Below are 25,687 nucleotides of genomic sequence, written 5' to 3' on the forward strand. Positions count from 1 at the left end.
GTCTGTATTATCATCTAGGTTTCAGAGAGAATGAGGTCACAGGACTCTATGCCTATACTAAGACAGACTTCAGTAGGGTAAAAATACCTTCCCCAAATTGGAATAAATTTCACAGGGTTGATCCTAAAATGCAAAAGGTGTTTCCAAAATACTCCTGAAGACTATTTCAAAGACTATTTCCATTCGAATAGAGTAGTGATTCCAACAGAACATTAAAAGACAGAGTAGGAAGATCTTTATAACATTTAGAAAAATTTAATTAACACAGTCCATATATAGGTTTGAAACGATGCAAGAAGCTACTTCTCACTATATGTAACCAAAAGACCTAAGCATTCCTCTGTTTTCTTACATATTTCAGAAAACATCTGCCCAAAAGGGGGCAGAAGAGTTTTCAGAATCATTTGGCAGAGAAACTTCAAAGGTATCTATTGGCCTCCAGATGTATCCACACGAGAAGTATTTTCACAGGACCCAGGGAAGGAATGAAAGATAAGACTTCAGGGTAAAGCTGGTAAACAGCTCTAAAAATAAAAACCTCAGTTACTATCAGTTGTCTATTTACAGAAACCCAGACACTGGTATAAGCCCCTTACAAAAGGAATTATCAGGCAGACTGGTACCTGACTAGACTTATAAAGTACATCTAACTTGACTTCACGTTGCAGCATGAATGCACCCAGAAAGAAGAGGAATCACTCCTTCCTGCCTCAGAATGATTAATAGGAGGGATGCTACTAGAGAGAACCACACAATTATCATTGTACAATTGACCTCCAGCTGTTGTTCTGAATTGCAGATTAAAAAAAAAAAAAAAAAAAAAAAAAAAAAAAAAACAAAAAAAAAAAAAAAAAAAAAAAAAACAAAAACACCTGCAGAAGATTCAGAAGTATTGGTGCTGTCCAACCTGGGATGGAGGTCTGTAGTGCAAACGACTGATTAAAGTATACACAAAACACCATGTGTATGTGCACCTGGTGTACAAGAAGACGTACAGACAAAAGATGTACAAGGATGTCTAAATATAGCACTTAAAGATTACATAGCAGGAATTTAATACATGGTAGGGTTATTGAGTGGAACACGTGTTACCAGCATTAAATAAATTAACCAGTTAAAAAGTGATGGACAAATGACAACCAAGAACAAACAAATGACAGACTGTATACAGAACACATTACATGCTTATAAAGGGGAGAAAGAGCTTGGGTTCAAGTTTCTGAACTTACTAGCTGTTGTACATCGTTCTAATAAAGGCATTTGAGGGTCAAATACAGTTATGAGTCCTGTTCTGCAGCTGGGCACTGCTGACTTGATTTGGTCCCTGGCAGAAGTCGGACCGAGAACAGATTGAGCAGTTTCTTCTGGCCCACGGCTGAGCAGCTGTACCTGGTATGTTGAGTCTGTTGTCCCTGGGGAAATGAGAGTGGAACAAAAGCCAAACCGGGAGGAGCCAGCATGGGAAGTCTGTATATCTGCATCAATACTGCATGTCAGAAATACCACAATACTAGAAGTAGCTTTTAAAGAAATCTGTGATTTACAAGCTCCTATACCACGCTGCAGAACAAACTGAAAACTTGGAAGTTTTCACAGAATCTAAACAATGTTTATGACTAGGGACAGAGCACCTAAATCCAGCAGCAGAGTAAGAAGCTTAAGTATTCAGACAGTGAAACACTGCTAAAGTCAAAGACACATTTTGTACTCCACACAAGACAGCATAAATCTAGCATTACTGTTATTTAAAATAAATACCTTCTGTAGGTAAATGCTTTTATTTAATTATAAAAGATGCCCTGAGAAAAAAATATTTATTTCAGGAACATGCATGTACAGCATTGTCCTAGGTTTTATTTTGAGTAAATTCATCATTCATATTTTTACATTATAAAAAGTAACCACACACGCATATGCAATCACAAATCAGATCGTCTTTATCATATACCAACAGATTTTAAAAAACAGTTATTTCTGCTATCAATATAGTTATGCTGCTTCCATTTTGAAATAGAGAAGCTGACAATAGCTTCATACATACAATCTCTCTCAAGTATTGGCATAAATAGAATTTTCTTTTAAAATAGAATTGCATGTTTTTTCCACAGACATATTTTGATAGAAACATTAGTATTAATACAAACAAATGCAGATGACATCACTGAAGCATGATTGCTTGCAATAAGAGCTAATTAAAAACTAGGTTCATCATTATAAATTATTCAAGTGAAAATACAATCTGAAATACTAAAAATTAAAACAAGTATTTATACAACAAAAATTATGAAATAAAACATTTTTTTTAGTATTATCTGGAGACATCTGCTTTTAGATTGCTTTGAAACTTACACAGGATTTTTATTAACTTTACTTAGTACTTGTAAAAACATTACCTCCAAATTCACGCACAATGCTACTGAAGTTTATGTTTTATCTATATAAAACTGATCAATGGTTCTGGATTTTGGTCTTAAATTTGAAAGTTTGAAAGTTCCTTAAAATGTGGGATTACTTTTTCATATTCATAACAATTACTTCTATTTCTTGAATAAAATATGGATGCTAAGAACTGCTAAAATTGTAAATAGGCCCAATTAAGTAATGGATATACGCATTCTAGATCCAAGAACTTGAACTACAAAGGCATAACTGAAGAAATCAAAATCCTCTCTTTAGCTGCAGCAGTTAAGAGCACATAGCTGAAGTTATATTTCATAACATTTCACTACAACATTAGAATTCTGCAACCATTACGTTACTTATTGGAACATATTTTACAACTTGGGATTTTATTTAAAAGATAAAAGATTTTAACAATGCAAGATACATTTTGTCACTCCAGGCATTATAGAGTCCCATCTGCTTCTCCAGATTTATCGCACAAGAATGTTGTTTCCAACAGTCTCCGGTTCTCTTCTTTTTCTGTCAGAAGATCTAAGGGTTTGATTTTCTGTTTTTTCTTCATGCAAAAGAAGAAACACATACAATATGTTGTTGCTATATTATTAAAGAACATAATAAACTGCTACTGTGTGCAACATTCTAAAATAACTGTTAGCTGCTGTGCTTCAAAAATTACTAGCTGCTCTACTGCACTCACTGAAAAATCCTACAGACACATTTTGAGGGCATTCTTCACAAGAAGTGACTATTTCCCCATTAATATTGCAACAGTAATGTAGAGATCTCTTTAAGTGAGATGGCTAAGATAGTACAAGCAGTCTACTCATGTCTATAAATGATGCAATGTTTCCAGCCTTACGCACGATAAAATCTGATGGAAATGGAGAAAGCAAAGAGAGAGAAGCTTAGAGATCTCTACAGTGTTATTTCTAGGTCTTCTATTGACCATAATGTGGTTTGGACAACTTCTGCACTTTTCATAGCCTTAATTTTTTAATCTTTAAAAATACCAGTATTTAGCTTCACCAAGTTGCAGCTATGTCAACTAACAACTTTCTGTAACTGCCAGAAATCTTTGAAAGAACAGGACTTCACTTGCAGAAATCCATGGAAATAATAATTTGCATCAATATTTTATAATACAATTTACAAAGCAAGATATTGTTCTTCTCCACTCTTAAAAATTGCTGGTGGAACCTACCATGACAATACACCACCTTTAGGGTATCTATTAGCTTCATGGTACAGGTGGAACCCAAAATGCCTTCAAATGCCACTGGACCTCAGAACTTGTACCATCTTACATGGCAGGAGGAAAACATGATTATAAGCCTTAAGTAATCACCTCAATGTGTAGTATATCAGTAGCAGAACTATTTAATCTTGTGCTCAACCTCCTAAAGCAATTATATGACTGGATGAAAGACACTATCTCAATATACTTATGCATATAATTGTTACAACATATTACTATGGATATCTTATCCATATCTATGGATATCTATCCATATCTATGCCTCCTCTTCCTGGAGAAGAGGAGGCTCAGGGGCGACCTTATCGCTCTCTATGGGTACCTCAAGGGAGGCTGTAGCGAGGTGGGGGTTGGCCTGTTCTCCCACATGCCTGGTGACAGGACGAGGGGGAATGGGCTAAAGTTGAGCCAGGGGAGTTTTAGGTTAGATGTTAGGAAGAACTTCTTCACTGAAAGGGTTGTGAGGCACTGGAACAGGCTGCCCAGGGAAGTGGTGGAGTCACCATCCCTGGAAGTCTTCAAAAGACGTTTAGATGTAGAGCTTAGGGAAATGGTTTAGTGGGGACTGTTAGCGTTAGGTCAGAGGTTGGACTCGATGATCTTGAGGTCTCTTCCAACCTAGAAAATTCTGTGATTCTGTGATCTTAAAGGTCAGCTGTGGATATCTTACAAGATACTGATATCAACTTATCAATAACAAATTGATTTCAATGCATTAGTAAATCTACTCCCACCTTTTACAGAATGGAAAGCCTGTACTCCTCATTCTTGAAGTTAACTTACACTTTTTAAATCGAAAATTAAATAAACTCAAACAAAAGAGCATTTCTTATCCCTAAATGAAAACATTTTCAAGAAAATAATAAATCTGTGCAGTATAATAATACAAGACTGGACTACTTTATGCAACTCAGTGTTTACAAATGGTGTAAATTTCTGCCCTAGGATGATTCAAGATCTAACTAGCATCACTTCAGCAGGAAGTCTGATCAGTACATTTGCTCTGCAAATTGACTTAAGTATGGTCTCCTGTGGGATGAAATACTCAACCAGTGTTCTTTGTGATTCTATCCTACTCCATAAGGTGCTCATCTCTTCTGTGGCTCCACCATTAACATATATGGGTACATCTTCAGCATAATTCTTGCATTTTCTATTGCCTGAGTATTACCTAAGGTTTGACAAATGACGCTAAATCCAGTGGTCATTTTCCAACTGTCTGCTTGTAAGCACTAGATCAGGCTTTACAGAGATTGTTTTTCCTGTATCTATATTATTTAAAAAAAAAAAAAAAAAAGGAATATTTTAATCAGTGCAAACTTCTCTGAAGTGGAACAAACAAAATATTTGAGCTCTTGAGAATGGCAACACCTCAGTTCTGCATCAAAGTAACTTTGGATTTTAGAAAGTCCTAGAATAGCACAAATACATGAAATATATGGAAAAAGAAATTCTTCACCCCTAAAAATTGCAGAAGGACTCGTCAAAAGTGAACCTTTGCAGATATGCATTAGAGAAGTTTTATGGAAAAAAAAAATACATTTAGTCAATTAAGTAATATTATGTCCAAACATACATAAGTTTTGAGTAAGAATCACTAATAATTATCTGTTGGTATTTAATTATTAAACAACACATTATCGCTCTAATCTTCCATTCTTTAAAGACCCGCATAATAATTTAGAGAAAGAAGCATATTAAAAGTTACATTATACATTCAAAAGAGTGAATAAACCAAAAGGTAGTAAATCTGTGGTCAACAAGGTCATGAGGGAATGCATTTACCACCAACTGTTCCTGAATGATAGCTCTTACTATCTCTTTGTAGATAGCTCTTACTCTCTCTTTGTAGGGCTGCTCCATTTTTTAATGAAAACAATTAAGTACTGGGCCAGTTTACAAAAGAGAAATTGAAGGTTCCAAACAATAAACATAATGCTAACTTGAGAGATGTGTTCTCCCATAAGAACACAGAATATTAAAACTCACATTCAGAGCCAAATGTAGGCTATCCAAAACCTACTCTTCTTTCTCCAAAAATCCTTTTCTTCCCCTAGTATATCCTCTTGACTTCTGACACTATGCAGTTTGGGGACTTTCTAAACCAGAGGAAGCATCCAGATCATTCTGTACAATCAGATACATACTTTCAAGTAGTTTGTTAAACTATTCATTTGGGTATGGCACACTGACACTTGAAGCTGGGTCTCCTAACTTCCGTTTTCCTGCCTGAAGTCAAAGGTATAGGCTGCTCTGTTGTGGGTCTTTTTCTGCCCCTTTGTGTTCAAACAAAATATATTAGTTTTATTTTAAGTTGCAAATAGCAAAAAACTTTGAAATTTGAAAATTTTTTATAAGGTGTGAAAAAATATCTAATTAATTTTAGTATCAAACTGTTTTGTGAATACTAATAAATTTTCAAAAATCTGTGCAAGATGAATGAGTAATTGGAATTTCTACAATGGCTGCTAAAAAGTCACAATGTGTGAACTATTATTCTAGTTTTAAAGAGAGGGAGCAAAGGTATACATTGATTAGTGTAAAAGAACACAAATTTTTGAAGACCTAATTTTTCTAAGTAGGTAGCACTGTATGTGATCTTATGTGCTCAAGGCATATGTCCCATTTACTTACACAGATAGCTAGAAATGATTAGCTAATCTACTAATCTAACAGTTTAGTATGCAATCAGGCACTTTGAAATAATCGAGTGCTTAATGACTACCTATCAAAAGTAAGCACTGTGTGTAGTATTTAAGAGAATGCATTAGGCTCTGGCAAGCACAGGAACAGAGTGCAATTTGACTTGGCATCTTAAAGTACTTCTGCTGTGAAAGCACTGACTCAACATATAGTGTCCACTTTCATTCAGTACTCACTGTCCAACTTTTTCTACAAAGAAAATGCAGCTTAAGAAACAATAGGTCACTATGCAAGTTTGATTTTGTTCCAGAATAAATTTATCTTGTACAAAGAAGGTGGTAAAATTCCAGTTGAGAAAGAGCAAGGGACTGTATCATAATGTAATGTATACAAGTAGATGAATGCAAGCTGTTCAGAGAACATTTCTGACATCTGTTAAACTTTTAAGTGATTTATTTTACAATTAAATAATTGTTTAAACTCATCCGTGAGTAAAGTGTGGAGGGAATGTCTTAATTTTTTTGAAGGAATCTGAAAATATTGAAGTGGAAAAATATGAGTTCGTACAGATGCTTATTTAAGTTACTAGAAAGAATGATATCACTATTGTTTCCTCTTTGTATCTGGCAAACTAGTGTCATGCCTCTCTTCTTCCTTATCTGGCCAAGCATACATATCTCAGCTCCATTATTTTTGTCCATCAAGTCATAGCCTCAGGTTCTGTACTCTCCTTGGTCTCTCCTACCTTTCAAATGCAAGTACCAGCCTGCATTTTCCCATCCTTTTCAACTAGTTTTAATTTCTCTTACATTCAAGTCTATTTTTCCCAAATAACCTCACTTTTGTGCTGTATCTGGCTCCTATGCTTTCTATCCTTTCTCCATCCTGCTTTGGCTCAGCAAGCAAATCTCTGATGGAAAACAAAGATCTGTTTGAGCACCTAAAATTACAGCTAGTCAAATGACAGTAATTCAGAACTATAAACTATTCTGTAAAAGGAATCTGCAGGGAATTAGCTACTAGAATCTATGGAGGTTTGACCAAATAAGTACACATCACAGAGATTTTCTAAGAAAATTGTTACAATTTTATCAAAGGACCAAAGAAATTCATCTTTCATTTTGTTACTTCAAAACGTTGAACAGTTCAGGCTGCCATTTACAGAAAAACAGCCTGAGGAAGATGCCTAGGATTGAGGCTTTTTTTTTTTTTTTAATTAAAAAAATTAACATAAGGCAAAGAGGCAGCCTTAATAACAACTAGCATTATCAGTTCATCAAAATTCTATAAAAATCTTTGGATAGTAACACATAAACATATACAAACACATAAAAAGAAGGAAGAGGAAAAAATAAACACATACATTCTATTTCTCCAACTACAGGCAGCTAATCACAGTGACTATAATTATTATATATCAAATGCATTAACGTTCACTTTGTCCCATTCCACCCTCCCCGTATCACACCAGCTGAATACGAACATGTGCAAAGCAAACAATGAGAAAGACTAATTAAAAGGGAATGTACAGCAATCTTGAAAGCATTTGTAATTGCACATACCACATTTCTATCCTGCTGGTTTTGTATTTCAAAATCTGGTCAAAAAAAAAAAAAAAGTATCATAAATATATGTTTAATTTTCCAGGGCTCTTTTGTGTTCCCTTTGAAGATGTTACAAATAAACTTGGCCTAACCTCTTGTCAACCACTTACATGCTCATCTTTCGGGACTGACCCTCTTTATTTCCATTGTTCTTTTGGTCAGCTGAATTAAAGGAGTTGCGAGAAGTTGTAAGGGAGGAACTGGAAGGGAAGGTAGCATTCCCACTATTACCAGTGGAACGAGTCCGGAATGTATCATCTGGAATAAAAAGCTGTAGGTTAGACAAAGAATTTTGTCTGAAAAAAATACACAGAATGATCAGAATGAGACGTTTTTCTTACAGCAATAACAGGATATTTTCTATTTCAAAAGGTTAACTTTCTGTATGTGAATGGTTGCTAATTATCTAGTGTCTACTGGTAGTGAATGTAAAAAGACATGTTCCTCCTGAAAGCATTCTAAACTAATAATCCAAACTCTTCAACTGCAAATGGAGAGAGAAGCATTTCCAGACAGTGGTTTCTCTCACCCAGTTCAGTAGAACTTAAACACGATATGCCTTTGCTCACATAAGATGGAAATGCCAAATTCATGTTTATTTTTACTATTTTTAACTGTAACATTAAATGAACATGAAGAAAAATATAAATAAATAAAAATCAGAAAAATTGACTAACTAGACTAACACTTATTAAGTGCTCAAACATAATGGATATCTATTGTTTTAAGTTATTTGGGCAGACAGTATCTTTCAGCATGCCTGTTTGACAGGGCCCAGGAAGTCATCATCCTCACAAAACCAAATGTAAATATAAAGTAATAACCTACTTACCAGTAAAGGATAACATACAACTCTTCCCCATTCCTGATACTGAAGATGTATATCCTGTAGCAGAGCTTTTACTTAAACAAAACAAAACAAAATTGCTTATTATTCTTCTCAAATGCATAATTTTCCATCCTACTCTTTGATAATGTTTAAAGTAATTTCTGAGTTTATCTGAATAAATTAAATGAGAAAGATATGCTATTTTTTTAAAAGAATTTAGATAACGCAGTTCATATTGAAAAATAAATTTATATGTGATAAAAGATGGCATATATGAACTTAAAAGGAACTCTCAAGAATTTTTAGACCTCAGTATGCCTTAAAATGATATTTCTTCCCTCAGTTCAAAACTAAAAAACAACCTTACCCAAGTAAAAAGCTGAAAATTTAGGTCACAACTCAGTGAGCACATCCCCATTTCTATAGATTAACATGCCTATAATTTCATTACAGCTATCTATTAGGTAGCAATTAATATACAAAAAGATACTTAGGACACTTGTCTATGTTGCTGTATTTTGGATGTAGTGCTTGAGTACTGAAAGACTGACTTCGAACCAACTTGGATTTCTTGTCTTCTTTGCCTAAAATTACAAGTAGCAACAATTTTTAATATAGAAATCATGCATTTACTCAGTAATTAAGAACACCTTTTAATGTTATATTCTGTAAACCTATGGTAACTGAAAAACTGATATAAATACCTCAATAATTAATTGAAGTCGCCTATTATATACCAAAGAATAAAATAAAACCAAAAAGCATAGAAATTACACTGAGTTCTAGGAATGGATTATTTTCCTATTTACCTAAGTGAAACTCTGGCCCACAAAAACCAACAGCAGCTTTGCTGATTTTTAACCTGCTTATATGAAACCAAAGCATTCTAGAATAATTTTTTGGAGAATCTTCACCTGCTGATGTACCAGAAGAGCTCCCAGAAACAGAAAGAGTCATACTTTTTGCCAACACTGATGACGTTTTATTGTCTCTACCTAAAAAAAAAAAAAAAAAAAGCCTACTATAAATTACTTGTCTCTGTTTAATAGCTTTACCTAAAGAAAGAAAGCATAACATTACAAGTCCTGTGGCAATAATATCTAATCAGGTGCTACTAATACTTTGGAAATACCACAGGCAAGTTCTTATATTACATCCTAAAATGAAACATATTAAAGTCATGTATTTCATTAATAAAGGCAAAAGCCTTCCTTCTAATATCAAGTCAATTTTCCTAAGTATCTTTAGAAACATACAGAAAACAACAACAAAATAGTTTTATTGTCACTTTCTAAAGTTCTGGTATTAACTGTATAAGCAGTGTCTCCTTTCTGCTTCTTTCTCTCCTACCTATGTAAAAGTAAAAGTAATAAATGTACAAGCAATATGCACACAAATAAACTTACGCTTCTTTTCAAATATTTTATCATTAACATTTGTAGATCTTCCTTCACTTTGCTGCTTCTCTTTTTCAAGTTGTTCCTAAAAAATTAATAATTTCCTTAGATGTTACTCAGCTAAAAAAAACAGTAATAATAACAAAAAAAAAATATTTTACAACTAGGCTGGACATTTACAAAAAAGGGCATGCTTCCAACTCACCAAAATAACAGTTAATTTCTACACTTTCCTACTATCACTGCAAAGGCTTTTTTTTCTCCCCCCTTTTTTTTAAAAAGGTACAAAGGATATAGAAATTGACTGTTTCCAATGGAAAACTGTGGTGCTACATACATGCTCTGATAATAGAACATACATGAAATAATAGATGTGGCTAAAGGACGCAAGGGTACAAGGCTCTCTGCAACTGGGAACATTATGAATTCAAACACCAATGAAAATGTTTTTCTCTAACAGTAAGGTGTGTCACATATGCTTAAACTTTTAAAAGACCAAAAAATAACATCTAAAGGTGATAGCCTTTATGGAAAATAAAAGTATTACAGTTCTTCAATTTTGGGGATTTTGTTTTTTGCCTTTCTGTAATATTAGCTAGCCTTAGAATATCTTCTGAGAGCACATCCATAGACAGAAGAGTTAGCCAGATATATCAACAGTTTGAAGCCAACACTTGTCTCATGATTCTTGGTGAATAGGTATCACTCCATCTTCAAAAACCTATCTAATATATTAGTTTATCTTCTGTGCTACATTCATAATGAAAAGTGCTAAGTGAACTCAAATTATTCTACACTTTTCTTCCATTTCACTCAAATTACTACCCAAGTTAAAAAAAAAAAAAAAAAAAAAGAGGTAATTAATTCAGGTCAAGGTTTCTGGAATATAGTTTCTACTAAGTCATTTTCTAAAATTAAAGAATCTTTTTAATAAACTTATTAAATAATACTAAAAGCTGTAACTGGGTCCAATAACTCCTCATCTATTCAGAACTGTGACGTGCCACAGTTTTCTGTGTACACCTCTGATTCTTCAAAAGTATGCCACTCAGTATATGCTCAAAAAGACCTCTGTGATACAGAAGGCATGTCCATATCCATGTCATAAAAATACAGGCACTCTTCTGATGTCCAGCTGTAGAAACATGGTAAAAATAAATCTTATGAAACACTACAACACAGGGCTCACTAAAGGCTATATTGCCATAGCCCCAAATGCTTTCACTATAAAAAACAGTAACTGTACCTACCTAAAACCTGCTAAAGCTAAGATCAAGTTTTGCACTAAGAACAAGTGTACGTAATGAATATGCATCCTGAGAACAAATGATTGAACCATGGGTGCAAGATAATAGGAGGTGGCAGGATGTACATGAGACAGATATCATATAATTGAGAAAATTAACAGCCTAAGAGAAAGCCTGTAGTACCTATTGATATCAAAGTGGGCCACAAACACGAGCTCTGCAGAGGAATCAGGGGAAATTTTTGGACAGTCTTGAACCTGTACTGGTTCGCTACAGGGCAGTTCCATCACAAGAAGTCAGAGAAACTGTACTAACAATACCTGGCCTCTTCTAAAGCCTGTCAGCTTCCTAGCTTTGCACACACTGGTCTGCAGAGGAGGCAACAGAATGGAGGATTCCTACAATCCTTGAAAGTCATTTAACCAAGGTTCTGTGAAAATGTAGTAGGCTATGTGGTGAAGTGCCTGCTGCAGCTTTTGCTTACAGCCACGACGGACAGATCATAAATGTTTTTCTTAGTTGGAAAATCATTCTGCAGACTTCTTTTCCAAATCCTAGGTACCTTGTAGCTGATTTTGTTCCATATAACCTACACTAAGGCTCCCTCCTGCAAGGCTACAGATGTCAATGGCCTCTCTTGCTTTCTTTCCGTCTAACAGGAAAGCCTGTAACACAAACACACTGACTTTTCCTTCAGTGTCCTCAGCGCAAAAGAAGTTAATTATAACATTAACTTCTTTGTTTGTGGAGGCTGTACGTGAATTCTGAGGTGTTTCATTCACCAGAAAAACTGCAAAGCTCCCTCAAAAAATTTCAAATGTATGCTTGGGACTTTAGAACTACAGAGGTGTTGTGTGTGCATATTTATTAAGCAATTCCAGTTTGCCTTTCTAATTGACACGATAACCTTTAGGTAGCAAAGAAAAGGAAGATCTTGTTATATTTTACATAGTTTATGCTATTTTAAAGGATTTAATCCTAGTGTAAAGGGTAAAATGAAATCATACACAGATTATAAACCTACCACGTTATTCTGTAATACTTCCCCTACCATAAAACTATTGTCTCAATCATATTTAGCTACAAACTATTAGAAATAAGAAAAGACAGGTTGTACTGATAAAATATACCATTTCCAAAAGGAGATGTTCTTGTCTCTCTTTTTCTTGGTCCAATAAATCATTTTCGTAAAATCTTTTCTGAAACTTCAAAATAAAATCAATAAAAATAAAAAATCACTACATGAAAATGGGAATTAGAAGTACTTGGTAAATATGAAAACTAGTAAGTACTTACAGCATCTAAAGAGATATCCATTCTGTCCAATTCTAACACTGTCTATAAAGAAAAATCAAAATATTATTTATCCTTACTCAACAGTAAGCCAAACTTTTAACTCAAAAACTGTGGAGATAAGAAAGCTTAAAATAGCAGTATTCAAAACTAAACATGCCTTTTCTCCTTAAACACATGAAGTCTATGCTTGTATTTTTGTGCTACAAATGCTTAAAGTCAAAAACCATCATGAGAGTATTCTTAAAGCACTGCTAAGTCTCACAATGAAGGACTAATAGACCTAATATGCAACTCAAAATACACTTGAGGAGAGCTTGGAAGCATGATGTGCTGTAACATGGCCCTAGGAACCAAGAATGAAAAAATGAACAAGCCAGGGAACCCTAAGCAGGTGCTCATCCAATCCCTTCTGCAGACTGGCCCTGTAAGGTAGCCACCTCCTTCAGGTGGCTTCAATTCCCAGCTTCTTTGAGACTGAGCATGAACATGCCTCAAGAGATTAACCTTTTGTGAACATTCGCATTCCAAAGGTATTGTAACATCTAAAACTACTGAAAAGGCTTTCTTTTTACATTGTCAAATAAATAAATTAGCCAGATACTTCTACCTCAAAGACTCAATCATTTTTACTAGGTTCACACTAGTGTTATCTGGAGACATATGCTATTTTCTCCACAAACAGACATTGAGCCAAAGTTCTTTATCTAGAAAATAACTGCAATAAAAGTAACTGAGGAAAAAACGACTCTTAAATTTGATAGAATGAAATATATTACATCATCTCTTAATTATCCAGAATTACAAAATAGCTATAGGTCTTTAGCCTCCTATTCCTATATTAAGAGACTCAACAGAAAGCCTCACTTTGATCATCTTAATTTTTAATAACCCCAACAAGAAATACCACTCACTCTTTTCACAATAGTCAGGACATCTTTGTCTTTCTCTTGACACAAAAGTTTCCGTATACATAACTCCAACTGCTGAAGCAAATGTTTATCACTGGGAATCTTCAGAGTAGATTTAACTTTTGGCAACAAATAGCACAGCTTCATTCTGTCAAAAAATAATAAGAATGATAATTCATCTTTTGATGCAGAATTTAATAAACATTATTGATTTTTGACTTGCATGCTGCTATTTGACTTAAAAAAAAATAAATTATTTGAAGATAAAGCATGAAATTAGTAAGTGTAATTATTCAGAAGTTATTTCAGCTTATGGGTTATCTCCAGCCATACTGTGACATTTTCAAAAAAATTCTCCAGAGATTGGGACCACAGACACATATTTGAAGCTCAAAAGATTTTAATTTTTTTTTAAACCTCAAAAGATAAGCAGATCTCTAGATTTTCAAAATGACCTACATGCCCAGCAGAAGCTGTGAGCTGATAAATTGATTGAGGATACAATTTTAAAGGCAGTAAATTAAGGGAGAAACATTATTCATAAAAAATATTCAAGAACATAAACTTCAAACTTAACAGCTATTCTGCTCTGACACTCCATGGACGAATTTTTATTTGTTACTACAGTGCCCTTGTGTAATTCAAGTTTGGCTACTTGCAAACTGAATGCCATAAAGCACTTAGATGAACTTAACTGTGTCTTTTCTGTACTAAGAACAGAAGCAATTATCGGCCTTAAACTCTGGATACGGCTTCTAAATTGGTTATATAAAAAACATATGCATTCCTTTTTCTAACTTTAAAATCAAAATACTCCACATATTAATTAAAAGTATTTAATACATTTAAGAAAAGAAAACTCTGCATTTGATCAGACTGTAACAACATAATAGTGAATAATTTTAATCTAAAATAGAATTTTTAATAAATGAAGAATATGGTGATATTCTCTGTTGTTCTCAGATTCCATTCGCTTGATCAGAGACAATCCTATGTCAGAAATTATAGCATTGTGATGAACAACATTCTGAAGATTTTTCTTATATGAATTTCTCTCATATTTTTATACGTTCAAAATATTTTAACCTTCCTATCTTCCTATTATAAAGAACTATATCACTCAGTAGAAAGCTGGAATTTCATCTCCCTAATTTTTTATTTTTTATTTTTTCCCTTTTTTGACATCAAGAGGTAAGATCTAGTTCTGACTTTTAAACTTCACAACAGACTGTGAGTTCCTTTTAAAAAAATGTTGGGGAACAGTCCAGCAAAGAATTATGCCAAAAACGTGTCAATTAAGGTTTCATTACATTTTAATAGTATATCAGTAGAGCTTTCAACTGAAATGTATTTAAAAAGCAATAAATCACATAAGATTATACACAAATGAAGGTGGGTTTTTTTTTTTTTTTTTTTTTTTTTTTTTTTTTTTTTTTTTAGCATAATCACCTTAACACAAGAACATGAAACATGAATGTCAATCTACATGCACAAAATGACTTAGTTTTTAGGTTTGGGAACTTGCTGACCTAAGATGTAGTAGTTTAATACTAAACACAAGGTCTATTTAAACACTGCTTTACTTCACAATAAACTGTATTTAGTGAACTTTACTGAATAGATACATGTATGTGCAAATTATGCTTACATAAGCCTCTATGAAGCATTAGTATTAGATGCTTAGACATATTAAGGATGACAACATGATTTATACAAATCAGCAAACAAAGTTCATAATCAAACAAAATACATGACAAAAACAAACAAACTACCAAAGTAACAACTTTCTTATTGGTAATCACTACTGAACTGCCTGGGCTGATCTGTTCAGGGAAGAAAATATAAAGTCTCTATTAAAATAAAGTAAAAAGTACTGTATGAAAACGAGTAACATACTAAATCCCCTATATTTTCTTTTCTTTTTCAATTAACTTTAACAATGAAGTAGAAAATTTACTCACAAGGAGAAACCTACACTAACTCCTAAACTTTGACCACTGAAAGAATTACTCTTGTTTAGCTTTACATATTATGTTGAAATTGATGGAGACTGCTAGGTTCAGCTTGTGTCCCTAGACCCATGAAACAGATTACTTTCTTCTCACCTACCAGTGTTTCACATTCTTTTTCACTCCCCATACCTGACACTTTTGATCAGTCCCCAAATACTCAGACTGACCTGCTTGTGTGTTTTTTTGACATCATGCCCATAAGTCCTCTACACCTTTAGAACTAGTCATGCTGAAGGCTTCTTATTCAAGCCCCATTATTTAAACAAGACATAAAAAATCATAACTGTATTTGTTAATATATTATTTTTTTCCCTGTACACTGCTACATACTCTTTGCACAGTACCTCACATTTGCCACTGGGTCATGTGTAAGTTCAAGCACAGGCAGAAAGAAGTATTTACAGAAGAATGACTTTGAAAAGAGTTCCATAATGAATTCACAAGTATCTAAAAAACGAAGTCTGTTCCAATAACTTTTTCCTTGGCCCAGTTCTGAAAAATAATAATCCACAAATATTAGCTGTAAAGTTTTCTTTGTCACCCTTTTAAAGTTTAACCTTTGACTCAAAGATGATAATCACGCTTGTCATAAAGGCACACCACTTCAACCTGAATTCTTCCCATCAGTGAAAGACTAACCCTCTGAAATCAGCGACCATTTCTGTCAGTGAACACTTTTGTCAGATATCCAATCCATGCCTTTAATCGTTCAAAAAAAATGAAAAATATCAGGTGAACTTGTTACTGGATTGAACAAAGCCTGGCATGCCATTTAGATGATGTCAGAGGTGTATTAAAATTACAGTGTAAATATTAAATAATTTTGATGAGAACAATTCAACCTTCTAACTCATCTTTAGAACACACAACATAGGCCAGAACGTCAACTTACTCATGTGACTAGTTCATTCAAAAAATAATTTCTGAGATTTATCCAACATTTCTTATGTTGAAGCCTTCAGAGAATTATACTTCTGTAGAGGAACTCTGCTCTGTGTGTTGCAGCACCTACAACTAAATAATTTTGGATTCAAGAAGTAGGGTTGGAGGGGTCTTGGCATATCAATTTCCCACATTGCCTCTCCCCATTTCTTTTGCATAAACTTCAGAGATATTCCTATATATATATACAAAGTATGTTTTGACTGGTGATAATGTGAGCAACTGTCTAAGTATAATGCCACCAACGATGGAAATTGCACTGAATACATATATAACCATAAATAGATCTTCAGCCAATACTAACTCGCATCTTTAAGTAATCAAGGAAAAATTATCTTACGTTCAATCAGTTTCTGAATAACCTCATGCCTCTGTTCTTGTTTGCGATTATAACGTAAATAAACACAGAGAGTTCGAGCAGCTGCTTTTTGGACTGGCAGGACATTCTTGAAAGAAAGAAAAGAAATACTGTTAAACATACTTGAAGGAGTATATAACCAAAAATGTATAAAAATCAAGAAGTAGAATAAATAGCTGAAAGTTAGCCCAACTTTATACATTTTCATATAATAGCCCCATCCCTGTAAGTGTTCAAGGCCAGGCTAGATGGGGCTTTGAGCAAATTGATCTAGTGGGTAGTGCCTCTGCCTGTGGCGGGGGTGGTGGAACTACATGACCTTTAAGGTCCTTTCCAACCCAATTGGTTCTATGATTCTATGATCAATTAAGAATGTATATATCAGTCTTGCAGAATGAAAAAACGATATAGCTGTACACATTTTTACTTGGTAAATCAAACCTGAAGATGTACGATTAAAATTTTAGAATGTGTTGAAATTGCTTATGAATCCAAGCCAAAAAATAAAGTAGGCCAAATGCTCTGAAATATATTAAATGTTCTCCAACCCAATAATATCTGATGTTTATGAGGTTAAATTGAGGGATTTCCAAAATCTTGACTTTTCAAAGTCAATACGTCTTGTATTCAATACTTCCACATACTTCTTATCCTTTAATACCACATAATTAGCATTACTAAGGACTGGGCTCTTCTTTTCTCAAAGTGAAAAGTTATCAAACTTTTCTTTTCTTGCAATATAAGCCCATCATACTTCTTACAATTCAAGATTAACAGACATTCAAAGCCATTTCATGATTGTTCGGTTTAATTAGAAATATAGTGTTCCCCAGGGCTCAGTACTGGGCCCAGTTCTCTTCGATATTTTTATCAATTATCTGGACAAGGAGATCAAGTGTACCCTCAGTAAGTTCCCAGACAACACCAAGTTGAACAGCAGTGTTGATCTGCTCAAGGGTAGGAGGCTCTGCAGAGGGATCTGGATAGGGTGGACCGATGGTCTGAGACAGACTGTGTGAGGTTCATCATGGCCAAGGGCTGGGTCCTGCACTTGGGGCACAACAAACCCATGCAATGCTACAGGCTGTGGAGAGTGGCTAGAAACATGGCGGAAAGGGACCTGGAGGTGTTGGTTGACAGCCAGCTGAAAATGAGCCAGGGTGTTCAGGTGGCCAAGAAGGCCAACAGCATCCTGCTTGTATCAGAAATATCATGGCCAGCAGGAGTAGGGAGGTGATCATCCCCCTGTACTCAGCTCTGGTGAGGCCGCACCTCGAGTACTGTGTTCAGTTTTGGGCCCCTGGCTATAAGAAGGACATTGAGGTGCTGGAGCATGTCCAAAGAAGGGCAACAAAGCAGGTGAAGGGTCTAGAGAACAAGTCTTATGAGGAGCAGCTGAGGGTGCTGGGGTTGTTTAACCTGGAGAAAAGATGGCTCAGGGGAGACCTTATCACACTCTACAACTAACTTAAAGGAGGAAATAGCAAGGTGGGGATTGGGCTCTTCTCCCAAGGACCAAGTGGTAAGACAAGAGGAAATGGCCTTAAATTGCACCAGAGGAGGTTAAGGTTAGAAATAAAGAAAAATTTATTCACTGAAGTGATTGTGAACTATTGGAACAGGCTGCTCAGGAAAGTAGTTGAACCACCATACCTGGAGGTCTTCAAAAGATGTGTAGATGTAAAGCTTAGTGACACAGCTTAGTAGTGGCCTTGGCAGTGCTAGGTTAGATGTTGGTCTAGAATGATCTGAGAGATCTTTTCCAGCCTAAATGATTCTATGATAGTCCTTTAATATTTTTATTAGTTTTTATAACCCAAACTTTTCTCAAGTTGAATAGATATATGGTTGGCATAACTGCTTCATTTTTAGGTGCAACTACTTGAAAAATACTTTTTTTGCCTAGAAATTTGGTCCTGAAATGTTTGAACATTTATATGTTTCCACCAAGCACAATTTATCATGTACCATTTTGTCTTAAATTCATTTCCCATAAAGCACTGTCTCCCTACATTGAGAAGAAAGACCGTAATTTATTATAGAAAATACCAGCCTACCAAGGAGAATGGAGGAAGAATGGGAATATTAGTCTACTCAAATACAGTTCTTGTGAAACCTGGCAACAGTCTATGATTTTCATGACAGAGTTGTCATGGAAAAATGTAGATTATTTGATGTCTATTTGCAATTTTAGTTATGTCTGTTATGCAAAATCAGACTGGTAGAGGTTATGCCAATGTAGAATATTAATCAAACACTTTTTGATTCAAATATGACAGGCAAAAACAAAGAGATAGCAGCTTTGTTTAATGATTTTAAGGTGTATCTCAGAGGAAAGTGTTTTGATTTACCTAGAAACAAACTGGTAACAAGCACAAAAAAAGGAAAGAATAGTTGAGGGAGTGGAATTTGATAATCTGTCAATACAAATTTTGCTCCTCAAACTGGGGGAAAAGAGTTCATGGAGCATTTTTTTTATAAAATAAAACACAGCCTGATATACTATATGCAGTGAGAAATACTATGTTAAGATAAATGTTTAAATAGTGCTACATATAGCAAATATCTAGTATTAATTGTTTTAAATACCGTAAACAAATGAAAAACAACAAGAAAGAGACGGGCTCACATTTGTCAAAATGATTGTCAACATTCTGTGAAGAAAACGGTAATAAATCTGATCACTCGATATGATATGAGGGAGACATGCATATTTTTGTAGTAACTTCTCATGAGTTCTCCACTTTAATGAAGTTGCAGCTCTCTGTTCTGCTGTTGTTAATGCAGGAATCAAGTCAGGAATAGAGAGTAACTAGAAATAAAAATATAAACATAATTTCATATTTTCTACCTGTATGACATGTTACTAGGCTTAAAAACAAAGCACAAAAGAATGTAAAGAGGAGATAGATTTTAAGCAGTCAATTAATTGTTCTAGGCAAACAGGATCAGCTATACTGTGACCATTGCCAGGAGGTGTTAGTCTTTTTCTTAAAAAAATCTGATCACGATTACACTACCTCTCTTACACAGTAAATTCCATGGTTAACTACTCAGAAAGCTATTCCAGTAACTAACTAAATACACCTTCAGTTCCAATCCTGACAATGAAAAACAATTTACTGTTCTCTTTGTAATATCTTTTTACAGGTATGAAGACAATTATGACAGTCCACTTTGTCTTTTCTTCTTTAAACCAAATAAATCCCCTTTTCCTCCTAGACTCATAAACTTTGCAGCTACTTTTCTCAGTTTCCTACTTCATTTTGGAAGAAATTGTACATCTTATCTCAGTAGGAGGCAAGGACTTTATAGTAGGCAAGCTAAATTCACTTTTGCAATAAGCAAAGTGAAATACACTGCCACACTTGACATGGCACTTGTTACATGTTGTATGCATTTACAGTTATAAACATCTGATAAATTTTAAATAATAGTTTCAACTTTTGTCCATAAAGTAACAACAACAACAAAAAAATACATTCTCTATTCATTTAGCTCAAAACAGCATCTTGAAGCAGAAGATACCTTTTATGTTCCATTTTCAGGTGAGGAGTCACTGAATAAACCATCACCCAGAGCCACATAAAATTAAATTAAATAAGCAAAGTTGAGAAGTAAATTCAGATTTCCCAAGTCCTAATTCAATGCGCTTACATTAGGAAAGTGACTTCCTATTACCAGCAACCATGTCTGAAAACGGCAACTGTTGGCAGTTGCAACAGCAATATACCAAAAAAATTTGGTATTAACAATTACTCTTTCAGTGTGAAATTTTTAAAAAGCATTGTCAGTTTTGATTTGTCTTAATGACTGTTTCAAAATCTGATCTATTGCAGCAAATCTGTGGTTAATTAGATATAGACCACTGAAAAAAAAAATCATTTTTACAATAAGTTTAATCTTTAAAATCTTTTCTTACTTATTAAAGGTTAAAAATAAAAATAAGTAATGAAAAGCCAGAAGCTCTGTGTTTCTCCAGAGCAGAAGCTAATCATGAAAACATTATTACACAATTACTGAAATAACTTTGCTACCAGCTTCATTTAAATTTAGAAAGTAGATTGAAAAACATAGGATTACCCACCTTGCTTTCTGCTCCACTGTTTTCTCCTCCATTAGTTGTCATTAGTTCAAGGATTTCAGGAAGGTGACCTACTAGTGCATCTAACACCTATTTAAAGAAAGGTCGTATAAATGAGGTCTGTAAATTAACTCCAGTCAATTTCTGTCTCTCACCACTATATCCCTTCTATGTTACTGCTGCTCTGTCACACCAATGTAGAGAAAAAAAAAAAGGGGTACAACTTATTTGTACTGATGAAGCCTGGTCTGAGATTTAAAACTGATGTTTTAATATAGTAATACAAGTATTATAGGATTCATTTTAGGAAAACAGAATTATAGCTTTGATTTACATCAATACCACAGTCAGTGCTTTCTAAAATGTTCACAGCATACAATATTTAAAAAGTAACATTCATTCTTAAGAATGATCTTCATTTCATAGACAGTTAAGTAACAGCCTAGACAAACATGAAGAAATGTATTTTGGATATTTTCCATCTGAATCTTAAAAGCAACTTTTCCTCATTTAACTGCCATTGATAATTTAGAACAGAATATTTATCCTTTATTAACAGAATAACCTTACATTCAAAGGTTGCTAGATTTGAAACTAGACTAGAAAATTATATCATTAAATATTATTTGGTACCAGTTCTGACTTTTATACCGGATATTTTTATTAGATAGATATAATTAGGATAATTTTTCAAAATTACCAGCTGCTTCTGAGTCTCAACCTTCAGTTATTCAACTTGAGAAATCTTTTAAGATTGGTCAGAATTTCACAAACTAAAAGTAGTTCTATGAACACTTTTAATTCCCTTGAAAATGCCTAACAAAGGATACCAAAAGAAGCACCTCAAAGCAAAATTATTTTTTCTATGTCATATCCAAGGATCCTATACAGAAAAAAATGGATCAAGTATTGGAATAATTGGTACAAGAGGAAACAGTGGTTTTGTCTCAAACAAAGACCTTTTTCAATCCAAAAGTTTTGCTACAGTATCTGTTATACATACCTACATGACTCGTGCTTTATACAGGTTGAAACTAAGGCACACTAAACTAAACCATCTCCAGAACACCCAGAAATTCTGTACTAGAGCTTGGACTAAAACTTTTCTACGTATGTCGATCTTTGAACCACAGACAACTGCATCTCCTCTTCAGTGGGAGAGATGTAAATAAAAGAAAGCAAAAACCTGGAATGCTATCAACAAATATTTTAACACAGTACCAAAACCAAATATTTCCACAGAATTTGTAAGGTTATAAACAATAAAACAATCAATAAAATATTTAGAATGAATATTTTTTTTAAGTTACTGAATTCAGCATGGGTTAACTGAATTCAAGCACCTTCCTATTTTCCTCCTTTTTATTCACAGAAGGCTTGCATCTTTATGAAGTGTCTGTGAAACAGAAGTAAAAGCTACAGATTATTTCAAGCAGTTACTGTCTTATTGCAGAGTTATTAAACATTATAAAGTTCCAATAAAAGTATATTACCTCCAGTGACTCATCTTGTAATAGTGTAACCAGTTCTTTATGAATTGTATACACACCAGAATTTAAAAGCTTAGCAACCTCAAAAAAAAAAAAAAAGAAAAGAACAAACAAAAAACAGTGAGATAGCAAGATAAACCATACTTTAATTCCATGGCACTGCATGTGCTTACTTTTCAACAACCATGGGGGGATGCAAAACAATTTTTTAATATCAGCCTTCTAAAGTTACGTACTTTCCTGTTGATCACATTAAAAATATGCTTATATAAAGAATATGAAACAAGAAACATATATATTACCTAACCATGAAACATGCTTATAGAATAAACTCTATTTCACATTTTCCAAAAAAAATTAGGACTGCATTGCAAGGTTATAAAAAAAAAATAAATAATTCTGGAATATTCAAATATCAAACTTCGTGGTCCATAAAAGTGTAAACAGTCAGCTACATAATTTACAAAAGATAAAATATAAAAATTGGCTTAGGCTGTTCTGCATTTCAAGGTTCCCCAACGTAAGAAGTTTTCACTCCTTTATTATTTGTTTTGTTCTTCTAGTGATAAGTCACATATAAATTTCTAAAAAACACCAGAAGTCCATCTCCAAACTGTTAAAAAAGTCTTATAACAAATATGATAAAAATCTGAAGAATGACATTTTTGCCATACAGAATACTTAGACAATGATTTTTAATGGCTTTCTTTGTTTATATAAAGCACATAAAGATAAGAGCTTACTTCCAATCAAGATTAAGTTTTAAGGAAATGGTTACTGGAGGTTACTGAAATATATATACATATATCCAGCTACCAGTGAATGCCATAAAATACTTACATCTGCCTGTCATGTGGTTGCTTAGCTATGGTTTTAAAAATACATCAACCAGCACTAAATGTACATTCAGACTAAGGTATAACTTTACAGATTTTTCTTAATGAGTTAAAATACTTTACATATATGCAGACAGAACATTGAAAGTGTTATATATCTGACATAAAACATGCAGAATGGTATGCTAACTTAATAATTTCAATAATTAACTGGATTATCACTCATTAATGCAAGGCATCAACAGGCATGGAGAGGTGGAAATCAATCCATCTTCCTTAAGATGGTGGAAGTAAAGCCACCTTAGCTTCATAGAATCTATGATTCAATGATTCATTTATTTCCCTACTAGTGATTTAAATGCTTTCAGCAAGCTGCTTAGCTTATCATTTTTCCCAGCTACATAATGGCATAAAAGGCTAGTTTAAGGATTTAAATACAAAGACTCTATGTAAAGCACTATGAAAACCTTGAAGACTTCCAATATGGATTACTAAAATCAGGAGAGTGCACATTTGTTTCTCAAATTCACTCCATATAGCTAATAGTATTTATGCAGTTCAAGAATTTTTTGAACTTTTATGAAAATAATGTACTAGAACTTTTGTAAACCAAGTGGCATAATAAAAATACATTGGCTTTTATATCTGCATAAATTTCCAAGTAGTTTCATACGAAATTTGAGCATTCAAGCTAGTCTTGATATATGTAAATACTCTACACAGAATGGCAGCGTAGTAGCACAATGTACAGTTCTAAAGAAGTTTTACAGGACCAAAGTGGCAAGCTCCTTTCTCCTGCGCCTCTCACAATAGCATTCAAAACATTCAAATATTCCAATTACTGAAATTGCTTATGTTTGTGGTACTAGACCAGCTTTTTCCAGATTTTGATTCTTAAAAGCTCACCTCACAATAAACTATTGTAGTCTAATGTCACACAATTTAAATACACTAATATGTATACAGGCTATAATAATGTTTCATAAGGGACTGAACACCTTTGACAAATTAATTTTAACAAGTTTTTTCAAATCTTTTTCCTTTGGGTTGAACAGTCATAAATGTAATTTTAAAGAACAAAACATAAACAAAAACACATAAGTACTAACAAAGAAGCATTGTAGACTTACTTCATAGAAGCTTATGGCCATAGTATATCGGACAGGAACTTCAGGGTCATGACAAAGGCAGAAGAATATAGAATATAGTTCTAAATGAAAGTTCTTTGGATCCACAAAAACTATCATGGCCTATGGAAAAATAGTCTCTAATTAACAGTATTGCTAAAGAGCTACACTATCAGAGAAGAAAACAATGAATTACAACCAGCAAGACACTTGAAGATAATAGGTTGTGATTTTAAAGACAAAGCGTTGTATTTTTGATGGTTGTGTCAAAATACAGGCATCAGACAAGTTAAAGGCTTAAGGACTATGTGATTTGCAGATCTTTCAGATGCACTGGAGGCTTTTTTTTCTGAAGACAGAGATTAAAAACACAAGGTATACACCTCAGTTTTATATATCATGTTAATGTTTTGGTAATCTAGTGGAAACTGCAATTGGAGACCTCAGAACATTTTAACGAGCGAAAAAACAAGCATCTGAATTTCAACGTAATTGTGTGTGTACATACCTTTTTGCTCAAATAAACCAACAGATTTCTACCTACATACTTGGTGCTTGTCTATAAAAAGTAGAATAAAAATAACTGTCTACCAGCTCTTGGTGTTATCTTATTTTCTTTATAAATGCAGAATGTCAAAATACAAAATGGATTTAGAAAATCATGAGTGGTAAATTTAAATACCTCTTACAAACTAGAAAATCCTTTTTGTATTCAGGCAGGAACATATCTAAAATATGAATCTAAACATTCAGACTTAATCTTCAAGTCGTTGCAATGTCATGACACACACAAAAAAAACTAGCCTTGGATGGTTTGAAATTAGCTACTCTGCTTCACAGTTATCTTTTCAAGGCCTTTGTGCTAACGGTTTAGAGAACACTTACAGGAAGAATGAGACCAGCAATTTCTTGGAACTTGAATTTTCCAAGGGAGAGATGGAATCTAGCTAAAATGCATAACTGTTGGTAATAACTTCTCTATCCTTCTCATGGTTCTATACAGTGAACATTATACATTACACAACTCAGGTAACTTCAGATTAATGTTACTTACTGGAAAATTGTAAGCACAATTCTTCCTCACTGAAATATACTTCTTTTCCTGTTCCAGAGTTTGAAGTTGTAGTTGATTATCATTGTGTCCATTTTCCTGCTGCAAACCCAGTGTGGAAAGCTTCTTATAAAATTCCAAAAACCGTAAGTGCTGCTCAGGAGTAAAAATGCCTCAAAAATAAATAAATAATAAATAAATAAAAATA

The 25,687-nt window shown here is 33.8% G+C and overlaps 1 protein-coding gene across 2 annotated transcripts in view; it reads right to left on the reverse strand.

Annotated features, from left to right (window-relative positions):
- Positions 1–875: 875 nt before the first annotated feature.
- Positions 876–25,687, reverse strand: part of PPP4R4 (protein phosphatase 4 regulatory subunit 4) — a 73,129-nt gene continuing 48,317 nt past the window's right edge. The window contains exons 10-25 of one of the 2 annotated variants that reach the window (XM_032188455.1): positions 25,483–25,652; positions 24,432–24,551; positions 22,469–22,546; positions 20,979–21,065; positions 19,521–19,703; positions 16,874–16,979; positions 15,936–16,083; positions 13,583–13,727; positions 12,672–12,713; positions 12,506–12,580; positions 10,138–10,213; positions 9,646–9,726; positions 9,222–9,315; positions 8,735–8,805; positions 8,013–8,160; positions 876–2,959 (exon numbers count right to left, since the gene is read on the reverse strand). In XM_032188455.1, coding sequence (XP_032044346.1) covers positions 2,935–2,959; positions 8,013–8,160; positions 8,735–8,805; positions 9,222–9,315; positions 9,646–9,726; positions 10,138–10,213; positions 12,506–12,580; positions 12,672–12,713; positions 13,583–13,727; positions 15,936–16,083; positions 16,874–16,979; positions 19,521–19,703; positions 20,979–21,065; positions 22,469–22,546; positions 24,432–24,551; positions 25,483–25,652 — 1,649 coding nt within the window. In that variant the 3' untranslated portion in view covers positions 876–2,934. Of the gene's footprint in view, positions 2,960–7,860; positions 7,896–8,012; positions 8,161–8,734; positions 8,806–9,221; positions 9,316–9,645; positions 9,727–10,137; positions 10,214–12,505; positions 12,581–12,671; positions 12,714–13,582; positions 13,728–15,935; positions 16,084–16,873; positions 16,980–19,520; positions 19,704–20,978; positions 21,066–22,468; positions 22,547–24,431; positions 24,552–25,482; positions 25,653–25,687 lie in introns of those variants that run through there. The other variant, XM_032188456.1, reaches the window with a different exon arrangement.

Source organism: Aythya fuligula, chromosome 5 (genome assembly GCF_009819795.1).
Source record: "Aythya fuligula isolate bAytFul2 chromosome 5, bAytFul2.pri, whole genome shotgun sequence".
In the NCBI taxonomy this organism is placed as follows: domain Eukaryota; kingdom Metazoa; phylum Chordata; class Aves; order Anseriformes; family Anatidae; genus Aythya; species Aythya fuligula.